This window comes from Lutra lutra, chromosome 9, assembly GCF_902655055.1.
Source record: "Lutra lutra chromosome 9, mLutLut1.2, whole genome shotgun sequence".
In the NCBI taxonomy this organism is placed as follows: domain Eukaryota; kingdom Metazoa; phylum Chordata; class Mammalia; order Carnivora; family Mustelidae; genus Lutra; species Lutra lutra.
In genome coordinates this window covers 98351870-98364706 of record NC_062286.1, presented here as the reverse complement: position 1 = coordinate 98364706, position 12837 = coordinate 98351870, and the positions used below count along the sequence as shown (strand labels likewise).

At 43.4% G+C, this 12837-nt stretch overlaps 1 protein-coding gene and 1 long non-coding RNA gene across 8 annotated transcripts in view; one reads left to right on the top strand and one right to left on the bottom strand.

Annotated features, from left to right (window-relative positions):
- Positions 1-10476, bottom strand: part of RALGAPA2 (Ral GTPase activating protein catalytic subunit alpha 2) — a 320063-nt gene extending 309587 nt beyond the window's left edge. For 3 of the 7 annotated variants that reach the window (XM_047743679.1, XM_047743680.1, XM_047743685.1), the window contains exon 1: positions 10080-10475. In XM_047743679.1, the coding sequence (XP_047599635.1) occupies positions 10080-10185 (106 nt within the window). In that variant the 5' untranslated portion in view covers positions 10186-10475. Of the gene's footprint in view, positions 1-10079 lie in introns of all 7 variants that reach the window. The other 4 variants (XM_047743682.1, XM_047743683.1, XM_047743681.1 and 1 more) reach the window with 3 other exon arrangements.
- A 200-nt stretch (positions 10477-10676) lies between these two features.
- On the top strand, positions 10677-12618 carry LOC125109949 (uncharacterized). Its single transcript, XR_007130389.1, has 3 exons — positions 10677-10881; positions 11045-11205; positions 12131-12618. It is a non-coding gene; the product is annotated as an uncharacterized LOC125109949 (long non-coding RNA).
- Positions 12619-12837: the final 219 nt, after the last annotated feature.

The following is a 12837-nucleotide window of genomic DNA, read 5'->3' as shown; positions in this document are numbered from 1 at the left end:
AAAATGATGTGTCTGCTTGTGTACATATTTATTTTAGGCACAGAATGAGAGGATTGGAACCATTCTCTCCAAAATAAACAGCTGCAATATGACACACACACACGTGCACACACACACACTCAAGACGATATTTTACTTCTACCTCAAAGTTCAGCATAAGCTCTACCACATCAAGCCTAATTAACCCAAACACATCCTTCTCTTATCAGACATAAAATCCATGGAAAAGAAGTCTACACTGTTTGTCCCAGAAATATGACCATACAGAAATAAAACACATTAATCCCTTTCAAAAGTTGTAAAGAAAGAACATATGTCATCTATTCCCCTCTCTTCCATGCTGTCTTAAAAATACTATCAAAGACCTTATTGAAAGAATTTTTACTAGTTAGCACCCATCCTTTTGGGGATATACTGACTCAGTTTTGGTTTCTATATATTTAAAATTTACAATAGTGTCTCTGCAATTCTGTTTCCATGAAGAAGCCTCACCCAAGGCTATCCCTCCCAAAGCCCTCTGGTTCCAGCTGCCCCTCTCCCCCAACCTCCTTGCCCAACCTCTTCTCCCTTTTGTCCACACAAGTAGTCCTTTCTTACAGCTCTTCTCCTTGGGATCAGAGGGGTGGGTGTGATAATGAGTGCATGTACACAAGGGAGAAGGTCAGGGGACTCTTTCAGGAGACCTTAATTCTCAGTCTCAAATCATTACCATAATGATGGGAACATCTGGCTAGTGAGAATCATCTTTGGGGCAGAAAGGCTTTTAGAAATTTTTCAAAACATAAGGTGGCTGTTACTCCCCCAGGGACTTACATCCATCTATTTGGAAATCACATTTTGGGGTTTGCTTTTTAAACAGTTGTTAATTCTAATTGGATTACAAGCTCTGGCAACCCCAACACTGTGTATAGTGCCTGGTACGTATTCTATCTGAATAAAAATAACCGCTAAATAAACAACAGGACTCTCCAGCCAGCTGCCTGGGTTCAAATCCTCCCTCTGTCACTTACCAGCTATGTAACCTTGAACCAGATTCTTAACCTCTCTGTGTCTCATCTGTAAAATGAGGAGAATAATATTATCTATTCCATTTGGGAGGATTACATGAGTTAATTCACAGAAGAGTATTTCTGGCAATGAGTGGCACATGGAAAGTGTGATTAAATACTAATTATTATGAGTACAAATAAGGAAGAATGTTTCCAGAAGGAATCAAGATGAACAAGAAGTTCTTCATGTTCTCAATGCATTTATCATGTAGGACAGAAGATGCAGCAGATATAAGGCCAAAGCCATAAATGCCAAATGTAAAGTTCAAAAGGCTACGGGAATTCTGAGGAAATATCATCTCAGGGCAGACGGATAGAGAAAGTTTTTGTGGAAGATGTGGCATGCTCATGCTGTCTCCTGGAAGGGTTTTAGACGGTAGGATGGGCAACACTTCTGGGGAAAAGGGACGATGTGTCAGTTTGGGCTACCTGAGAAGTAGACACTAAGATAGGATTACAGGTGTAGGAGATTTATTGGGGAAACTGGCTGTGAAGGGGAAAAGGGAGAGACCTGAGAAGACAGGGAGAGGCTTAACCACAGTGCAGGTCTGACCCCTGTGAAGGAGACAGGGAAGGAAGGAGGGCTGGAAGGAAGGGTCTCAGACTTCAACTCACTCCTAAGAAGGTCTTGACCAACCCCTGGGGAGTCCTCAAGCCAGAGATACCCTTCAGAGCCATCTGGATCTTGCACGAGTGGACCACGGTAGTATTCCCACTTGCTCAGTAACTGCAAGTAGCCCAAGAGAAGCTCAGCATTGGCTAAGAGGTGGTGGTGAATCCCGAGGGCAGCAGCCGAAGCCATCAGTCAGTCATGACCCTCAAAGCAGAGGCCTGAGTGGCACCTTCTCATGGCTCCCAAAGTGGGGCACAGGCAGTGTCACTAGTACCTGTGTGTCCTTGAAACCATGGTTGACGTTCAGTGAATTTGTGCTATCACTTAAAATCAAACACAAGACAGGGGCGCCTGGGTGGCTCAGCGGGTTAAGCCGCTGCCTTCGACTCAGGTCATGATCTCGGAGTCCTGGGATCGAGTCCCACATCGGGCTCTCTGCTCAGCGGGGAGCCTGCTTCCTCCTGTCTCTCTGCCTGCCTCTCTGCCTGCTTGTGATCTCTCTCTGTCAAATAAGTAAATAAAAATCTTTAAAAAAAAAAAAATCAAACACAAGACAATATCAAAGGGCTCCTTATCTTTTTAAGCTAAACCACAGTTGCAACAGCAAAATGACGTATTTACTATTGAAAATTACAACTACTTTGAAAATATCTTTCAGATGAGGTTTCAGTTTGTAAAACAATATAAAAGACATAAAAATGGTTGTGAAATATCTCTTTTGTAAGAATCACAGTTAAAAACTTGAAGTGGGCATTCAGAACTAAGTCAGAAACAAAGCTTGACCAAAAATCTAAAAGGTTAAGTCCTTTCTGAACTGGTAGGTTAAGGCAGCATATTGATCCAATGAGAATATGAGAAAACATATTGCAAAAGCGCAAGGTGCCACACAAATACGTACAATCACGTTACATCTTATGTGAGGTGAAGTGGTATTCAAGGCAAAAATGGAGATCAAAATTACCCCTAACCACTAGAGCCACACCCAGTAGAACAACAGATGGTCCCACAGAGGAGAGGCATGAAGGAAAGATGACCACTGAGAACACAGCACTTTCCTGGACCCACCTGCTGCCACTCTGGGACACATGGTCACCAAGTGGAAGGCCAGACAATATGTGCACTCCCTAACTGTCCTCGTTTTATACATATACATTTCCTGGCTTCTCTCCAAGTACTGAATGCATAAGTTAAATGCATTTTGAGGACGCTCCCCAAAAGAACCATAATAACAAGTCATACAGATTACAGTATTTCCTTTAAGGGGATTCATGGCACAGAAGAGGGAACAAGACATCCTCAGTTCCTATCACTACACCAGTAAAAAAATTGACTCAGCAGTTGAGTCTACTTCTTACCTTCACAGAGAAAACACAAGCCATGGCATGAGAGCTCCCTCCACATCTAGGACCCCATTCTTAGTTCCTCCAAGTGGCCTTAGAGGAAGCAGTCCCTCTTGTCAAGCCTGATCTCCTGCTCGACGGCCTTGATCCCACTGAATACCCCACCTTTCTCCACTTGTATTCCCTTTCTCTGCACTGCTTCTTCAATTTTGCTCATTTATTAGTTCCTTCTTCTATGTATACATAAACTCAAATTTGCTCAGCTCTTAAAAAATAGAAAAAGCATATCCACACATAAACACCCACCCACCCATCCTTGACCTGGGATTTCCTCTCTCTCTTTCTGATATATTAATGTGTATTCTTTCCATTTCAAGACTCAGAACTATGACTCAAGATGGCTAGCAAAAACAGGGTGTTACTGGAACCTGGAACCAAGAAACTCAGGGGTAGAGATGTCACAGACACGGCCGAACCTCTTGGCTCACACAAGGTCTGGTGTGCTCGTCTCACCCTCCATCTCTCTGCCCCGCTTCTCTCTCATTATGAATTCCATTTGAGGCTGGTTCCCTCCACACTGGGGAAAGAGGAATGCTGGCAGGCCATGCTACACTCTTAGGGTCTGCAATCTAAAAGCTTGGGAGCTCTCATTCTCCTGGCACTCATGTTTCAAATCTCAGCGAGTCTGAGACTCTTGGGCCATTCACCAAGGGGACACATTGGATTTGGCCCCTAGTCTCCACTTAGGTCTTCCTGGTTCCCAACAAATACCCCCACCACAGGATGAAAGCCACTGGACACTTAACTCCATGGTGGCCACACAATTACCTTCACATAAGTTCCTCTCTTTGCAGTTCCCTCATCCCCAACTTGTCCCCCAGGGAAAAACCCCACATTTGTCTTTCCAAACCCACTCCAGACTGCATCTCACTTAGGAAGCACTGGCAACCTCTCCAAAAAGCATAGATCCTGGGCTTCTGCCTTATTAATATCTGAATAAACAGCCCTCCTCAGCAGACAGACAGACAGACACAGACACAGACACACACACACACACACACACACACTCATACACTCTGGAAAAAATGTCTATGGAACTAAATTTTTTTAAAACCTGAATACAGCATAGTTGTCTACCACATTTATATATTATTAATTTTACAGTACAATACCACAGTCTTCCTTTAAAATATAATTTTAAATTTTAAAGGGAATCAATTTGCTATTTTGAAACTCAATTTTTTAAAATAAACAATTCACTACAGTTTTATCTATGGCAAGATCAGTACTCTAAACAGCTAGTAAAAGTATTCATGCCCAAAATAAAAGTTTGTGTCCAAGTATTCTGGACCTATCAATTAGCTCTCTTCCCAGAATAAAAGGAGGAAGTCAGCCTTTTTCAGTTGTCCCAAACAAAACATCTGAGCTCCATCGGACTTTTATCCTTGGTCTGTACTTCTCTCATCAGAAGTCTAGACATCCCCGAGCCCTAGAGGCAGGGATTGGTATATCTGAGATACACGTATCTGTGTCCAAAGCTCATCTCATGTTCCAGAGGTTATAGACATAAAACGTTAGTAATTGATGAGAAATTAGCAAAAGGAGCATTATGGCAAGACGACTTCGCTTCAAACAAGATTTGAAGGTTTGAAACAAGAGACAAAACAAAGACTGCCTGAAGAGCCTGAAATTACACCTCAGGCTTTGCTCAGGTTGTAGAATGTCCTTTGGCACTAACATCCATGCAAATATTTTACCACCTGCTAGGCCTGCCAAGGGCACAGAGAGGCCAATGAACAGGAAAACACAAAAGGAGTCTTTTTATCTTCTGCCATGCTGAAATCAAATATAACCTCAAGTCTCCCTAGAAGAATCTAGTAAAAGAGACCAGGAAAAGAGCAGCAAAGTCAAAGCAACATTTTTGGGACAAGTGCAAAAACCCTAGGGCTTTTGTTTATATATCAACATTCACTGTGGTGGGTAAATATATTTTCTGATATATAAATATGCTTTTGAGTCAGATAATTAGCAGAAACATAACATGGCCTTTAGAATCAGGAATCCCAGCTCTGCCACATATCGACTAGGTGCTGACAAACAAGTAGTTAACCTAGCTGAGCCTCAGTTTCTGCTTCTACAGGTTGAGGGTAGGAAGAACCCTCTCTGCATCAGAGGTTGTAGTTAAGATATGATGGAATCATGATGAAAGTAAACCACCTTATCATAGCTTTCTATCCTACTATTAAGTTCCAGACCCCTTGTCCAACAACCTCCTAGACATTTCCACTTGGATCTTGCCCTTTTCTCAAACTCAACACCTCTAACACCTAATTCATCTTCCCCTATCATTAGCCAGGTTCTCCTCCAATACCTCTGGCTCTCCTACCTGACACTCCCATTCTCCAAAGTGCCTACCGCCAATTATCAAATTACACAAATGAGTTTATTGCTAGTCGGACTACAGTGCACATGGTAGTTTCAATCCTTGCTGCTAGCAGGCTCACTGGGAACAACACTTAGGAAAGAGCACAGTAAATTGAGTCATAAACATGTTCAAACCAAGAAATTTGAATTCAATGGAATCTGTCCTAAGGAAATAACGTAAAATAGAGAAAAAGCTGCTTCCCAACATGTTTAGAGCAGTATTATTTAGATCAGAGAAAAAAACAAAGAAAAAGAGAAAGGAAGGAAACAATTTAACCATCCAGGAAATGTAAGCTAACTTACAATACACAGTTTCAACAAATGTTTGTAATTAATAAAAATGAGAGGAAAATGCTAATAATTAAGTTTAAATGGCAACATTTAAAATTTAAGTGAACTTGCCACTACCTAAAGGAACAGATGCTTGGGATATTTGGGAAATATCCATGTTCCATTTTACTCCGTCAATATATCGAGAGCATTTGTGAGAGACTGTTCTCTCCTCACTGGTTCCAAATATTTGCCCCAAGCCCTGATGTCACTTGATTTGCCTTGACTATGGCCTCTTCTCCCAGATCTCTTCTGCTTCAAACTGATCACTCCTCGCCTGGCTTCTACAAACCTATTTCATTACTTCAGAGACAATTACTAGTTCCCCCTGCCTTGGCCCTTTGACATCCCACCCTCCTCTCCATTCACGGAGCATCTTATTTCAGACCCTTGTCATTCGTCTCTTCCTTTCCTGCCAGCAGGGTCACCCCTCCCATCACCTTCCAATCCATTTTCCTGGCCCTGCTGACAGCCAGGCAGCTCTCAAATCTTACCATGTGACATACTAAGAGTTCTTCAAGAGGACTCTCTCACCTGCAAGGTAAGGTAGGAGCTTTCAACTCAGACAAACAAGACCTTTTCTGATCTGCCCCCAAACTGCCTCAGCTTCTGCCAGTCAGGCCACCACTCCTCTCCTCCAACAAGATCCCCCAGTCCAATTTACTGTATTGTCTCTACCCCTGGCCTACATAGCACTCCAGTCATGCCTCTGACACTGTGAACACCCTCAGGGCAAGAATTCTAGCACTCTGTCTCATGACCAACATGACCTTGCGACTCCCTCACTGGACAGAAGGAAGGAGCAGGCTGGTGTTCCTCACCTTTCTACATCATTGCCATTTGTATTTCCACTACCAGCATACATCTCCCCTTGCTTGGAACTGCCTTCCCACTGCATTTCCCAAAGGCTAACCTTGCTCTGTCTAGTATAACGCCACTAGCCACATAGAGCTACTGAGTTCTTAAAATGTAGCAAAATCATTTCAAAATGAGACATGCTAGAAGTGTACAATACACACTGGATTTGAAAGATGGTATGAAAAACAGAACGTAAAAAATGGTAATATTTTATATTGGTTACCTATTGATATAATACAGAGTAGATCTATGGGATAAATAAAACGTATTATTAAAATTAATTTCACCTCTTCCTTTTTACTTTTTTAAATGTGGCTACTAACAAATTTTAAGTTACACATATGGTCTAGCTATCCTTCAGGGACCAGCATGAGAAAACACTTCTTCAAAATGCCCTTATGTTTGTGCCACTCTTAATGATCTTATTTGACCTCTTGAAATCCTATAACAGAGTGCAACATTTAAGCCATTATCTAATTACATACCACATTATATGCTATTATATCAATTCTTCTTGCTTTAATACCATTCCTAAATGTGGATTTGTAGTAGGTACTCAATGTTTAATTGAACATGGGATCTTTGCTGGAGCAACAGAGCAATACACAGAATTTTTTTGGTTTCTGTTTTGTTTTGTTGACTCACTTACTCTCCCATTGATGATTTCAACAATACAGGCAGAACTGGAAGTCAGGGGACCAACTAGCTCTTTGTTCTACCTGTAATTAACACAATGCATATAGGCCATATAGTCCATTGCTTGGCCTCTTGTAAGGTCTGTCTGGGCCTCAGAATCCCACCTTGTAAAGTAAGGTTAATAATATCAGGGCAATCTATAATACAGAGCCAGATAAAAGGAACTAAGCAAATTCTAACTGGAGCCATTACCATGAATGAGAAATACTGTACTTTCCAGAGTTTGTCGTGTGTATCTCAGCCAGTTGTCTTTAACACAGACTAAGTTTTAGAAAGAGAGAACTTACAGCAATTATCAAAATATAAGGAGTGGTGTGGGAAAGTACCTATCAAAATACTTGTCTTAGCCTATTCATGATGGGAGGCAAGTAACAGGAGAGGTACCTATTACATGCCTGTTACAGGCTGAAGTAGTTTATACATTAGACTCGCAATAACCTTTACAAGGCAGACATGACCATACCCATCTGACAGAGTAAAGAAACTGAGGTTCAAAGACAGGCTAAGTAACCAGCCAAAGTGATGCCGCCACGGGCTGGAAATCCAGATCAGTGGTATCACCTTTGTATGTAAAAAAGAACATCTTTATTATCGCTTGAAGACAAAATATGTGGAAAGCAAGACTATTACAGAAATATGCAAATAAAAATACAACAATAATGTCCATTCATTTCCTTCGAATGGTTTTCTTGATCTTGGCTAATTCCTGTCTTTCAGATCAAGACGCCATTTTTTTCTAAGTAGATTTTTTTTCTTTAAGTAGCAAACAAATAGGGTATATGATGTACTAGGAACTAGTATATTAATGTACTATATTTCTTTAAAGTCTTTCCCAACCACAGTTGTCAGCCAAACTCTACATTAGACATTTTAACTAGAAGTCTTCAGACACATTTATAAAAGTGTAGTCCCTATGGATAAAGTTGCAGCAAGAAAGGACACTGAGTCATTCCACAAACAAATGCATCCACAAAAAACAACGGAATATTAAAGAAGCTCTCTATTTTACAAAACTGAGATCATAATGAGCTCAATGAAATGAAAAAAGAAAGATCCTCAAAATAAGATACTGCACCTTAAAATGAAACCACAATTCCACAGCCTTGAAAACAAATTACTTTCTCAGAATGGTAACAATGTACTGTGCATCTCTAAGAAGCCAAACTCATCTAGGTTTAATTGATTCTGCCTTTACAAAATGGAGCCAACATAATCCTGCAAACTCGGACAGAACAAAAGTTCAAATTCTCTACCACAGAAAAAGTCCCAAAATATCAAATCCTTTAAAAGACTGTTTCTTTATCAAAAATGTCCCTGCAGTAGGTGTTTATCACTCACTAGAACCCTGCACAATGCAACCTGTATGAGCATGAGACTCTACTACAGGGAGGAGACAGTTCAGTTTACCAAGAACATTTGACTTCACTTTCATAACTCTAGAAAACTAATCTCTCTTAACAGTAAGTAATTAATTTACATTCATTCCAAACTGAATGGGATAGTGTAAATCTCAAGGAATCTGAGATTGTGAAGAGCTGCACTTGGAAAAACCGGGGGGGGGGGGGGGGGGGTGGTGTGTGTGTGTGTGTGTGTGTGTGGTGTTTCCTCAGAGGTACTTCACAGGGTATAAATAGAAATAATTAGCAACTTTTAATCTCATGAACAAGATCTTTACTTAAAATTCTCACATATAAAACGAACTCTTTTATGTCATATTTCCTCAAGTGACAGACACATTAAGACTGCGTGTCCTAAATCGGGTGTTTTTTTTTTCTCCTCATTTTACGAATAAAAAAGACATCCAGAGGAAACAAGGTGTCCTTTTCTCAGCCTCCAAAAACACTAGGGACAACACAGGTAGCACAGGTGTTTGGTCTTAAACAAAAGTTAAGACTAAGTAGGGAAGAAAATGGAAAACAAAAGAGCCTAGCAAAGCAGCTAGAGATCACATGCAGCAGGTGACAGGAAGCCTTGGGGACACTTCACAGCCACAAGGATGAGCTTCATGGCAGGCCAACTGCAGGCCCTCTGGGCTCCACAGAACCTCCACCCAGCGTCCATAAAAACGAAAGAAGGAAATAACTCTCACTGTCATCCTGGCAAGAAAGCAGCAGCAGCCTCCTTGAACCCAGGAAAGCCACCCCTCCCTCCACAAACAGGAGGAGCCCCCTTCACACCAACCACACAAGCAAGCCCAAGCGGCCAGACCCAAAATAAAAATAAAAATAAGAGGAGCGCGGGAAGATAGATGACAGCTCAATTAAATTTATCCTAGGAGCGCTGGGAGGCTCAGTCTATTTGAAGACTCCGACTCAAAAGTAAAAATAAAATTTAAGGGGAGGGAGCCCACAGAAGAGAGGACAGTTCCGTTAAGTCTGGGCTGGGAACACTTGGAGACTCAGTCTACTTCGGGTGTCAGGGTCCAAAATTAAAATTTAAAAAACGAGAGGGGGGGGTGTCAGTTTATTTTATGCGTGTGTGTCTGTGTAGCACCTGGAGTGCAGGATTTGCCAGGGAGGGGAAAGTCGCGGGTCCGCCGGCCTTGAGGTGACCGGGAGCAAATCCGGGTTAAGTTTACACTCCAGGCGACAGGCAGACCCGAGGGCCAGAGTGCCCGCTGTCCGGGAACAATGCTGGGCCCCGGAAAGGAGGGTCTCTCACACCACCCCCTCACGTCCCCCGCATGCCGTCGGCATCCCAGCCCCGACCCTCCCCCGGCCCACGTCAGGGCAGGTACTCCCGAACCCGGGGACCCACAGCGGGCCTCACCCAGCAGCGCCCGCAGGTGCTTCAGGCGCGTCAGCACGTCCTTCTTGGGGTCCAGCACCTTCTGGGTGGACTTCTTCACGTCTCCGTGGCTCCTTCGGGAGAACATCCCGCCGCGGGAAACCCGGGCCCCGCCGGCGGGGCAGGAGGGGCCTGCGCCGCACTAATCACCTCATAGGGTCCGAGTCCGCGCGTGTCGCGCCGGCCACTCGGCGCCCCCCCGCCGGGCCGCCACCGCTGCCTCTGCTTCTGTCCCTGCCGCCACCGCTTCGGCTGTGCCTCCAGGAAGGAGGGGCGGGCCCGTACGGCGAAAGGCGGGGCAGGAAGGCGGTGTTCGACGCGAAATCCACAGCCCCGCCCCGCGGGAGGAGCGGGCCGGCCCTTCGGGATCGGCGCAGGCGCACGCGATTTGGACTCGCCTCGCGGGACCGCGCCGGTAGCGACTAGTGGGCACCGCGAATCACAAAGAAGCTTGGATCATGAACACGCTGTACTACAAGTCCTGGAACGCACAGCGACAGAGCCCTCCAATCATGTTAAGGGTGTCTTGGGCACGATGGGAGTTCATGGGTGGGGTCTGTTCCGTTCTTCCTCCTCACCCTACCGTACGCTGCAAGGCCTCTAGGGAAATGTAGTTCTTCAGCGGGCGGGGCGCGGTGACTTACCTTTCCAGAGTCCCCATGCCTCTGGACAGCATCCGCCTGCTCCCTTCCTGGAGAGGCCCAGAGCTCTCAAAGCCTCACTCCTTGCCCTATACCACCAAGCCATTTTCCTCTAGTGCAACGTGAACCGCAGTAACATCTCGGTAAGAAAAGCTTTGAAGGCTTTTATTTTATTTTTTAAGATCTGTGTCTTTTTGGGGGTTTTTTTGTTTGTTTTTTTGGTTTGGCTTTTGTTTTGTTTTGTTTTTTGTTTTTTTTAGTTTCAAGGCTTTTAAAATACAAACTATTTTTCGTTTTGACTTCTAGATGCACACTAAGGAGGGAGTCGAAGTCCCTTTGGCCAAACTAAAATCTGAGCTCCAATTTCACACGAAAATCAATGGCTTTGGCAGCAGAGAGAGCATCCCTACACTCTGGTTCAAGAGTCCAGCCGGTCCGCTTCGTTCCTGGGATCCAACTTTACTGGGGTATGAGGTGCCGTTGCTCAGACGGGTCCTCAGAATCTTGTGTCTTCCTTTGTGGGAAGTGCACGTTCTTTGTGTTGTGCAAGGCTGCATAGCAATCCAGTAGCAGAACCAGAAATAGAACCTGAGGGACCTGACTCTCAGGCTGGTATGCTTTTGCAGGTTAGGTGCCTGTAACCTGGAGCAAAACTTTGAAATGGAAAATGGCCTGGAGGGTTCTTACTAGAGATCCGTAGGATTATTTACAGGTATCTGGATCCTCTGACACTCCAAATTTTGACATTTGAGCAAGCACTTAACGCTGGGTGTTTAAAATCATAGGCTTTCCATCCAATTGGGACAAGACAAGTTTTCTCATTTAAGGGAACCTGTAACTTGGGGGAAGAGCCAAGAGATTTACATAGCTTTGTAGTCTCACAACTAGTATAATGTTTGTCCTCTCGAAGCACTCACTAGAAGTTTATTTATTTTTTTTTTTAAGATTTTATTTATTTATTTGACAGAGAGAGATCACAAGCAGGCAGAGAGGCAGGTAGAGAGAGAGGAGGAAGCAGGCTCCCTGCTGAGCAGAGAGCCCCATGCGGGGCTCGATCCCAGGACCCTGAGATCATGACCTGAGCCAAAGGCAGCGGCTTAACCCACTGAGCCACCCAGGTGCCCCTCACTAGAAGTTTATTAAATAAAATGGAGTAAGAGCTAGTTCTATCTATGCTATTTTGACAACTCTAAAAATAGGCTCTAACAACTAAAAGAAATGTTTTCACATGCCCTGATGAGATAAATATCCATGTCCTAATCCAAAGAACATGTGATCATGACTGTTTTTTTAGAAAAAGGATCTTTACAGATGTTATTAAGGATCTCAAGGTAAATCCTCTTCAATAATCTGGGTAGTCCCTAAATCTAATGAGTGTCTTATATTTATAAGGGATGGAAGAGGAGAAGACACAGAGAAGGCCATGTAAAAATGGAGGCAGAGATTAGAGTCATGTAGCCATAAACCAAGTGATTCCTGGAGCCACAAGAAGCTAGAGGAAACAAGGAAGGATTCTCTCTGGAGGTTTTCCAGAGGGAGGCTGACCCTACCAACACCTTGATTTTAGACTTCTGAACTTAAGAACTGAGAAAATAAATTTCTGTTATTTTAAGCCACCTCATATGTGGTACTTTGTTGTAGCAGCCCTAGAAAATGAATAGCACCAGATACTGGAGACAACCCAGTGTGACTATCTAACAAGATCAGAATGACTGATACTGATTATAATACTTCAAATAAATAAAAAATCAGGAATGCATAATGATACTCAGAAGAATGCTTTTTGGAGTCCTAGGTGAGTGTTTCAAGTAGAAGACATAGCTTGTACCTTTGATAATTTGGGGCAGACTTTTTTTTAAGAATTTATTTGGGGCACCTGGGTGGCTCAGTTGGTTAAGCATTTGCCTTTGGCTCAGGTCATGATCCCAGGGTCCTGGGATCAAGCCCCACGTCAGGCTCCCTGCTCAATAGGGAGCCTGCTTCTCCCTCTCCCACTCCACCCTCTCTCTCTTAAAAAAAAAAAAAAAAAAAAGGAATTTATTTATTTATTTATTTGAAAGAGAGAGAGCTAGCAGGGGGTGGGAGGGTAAGAAAGGAGG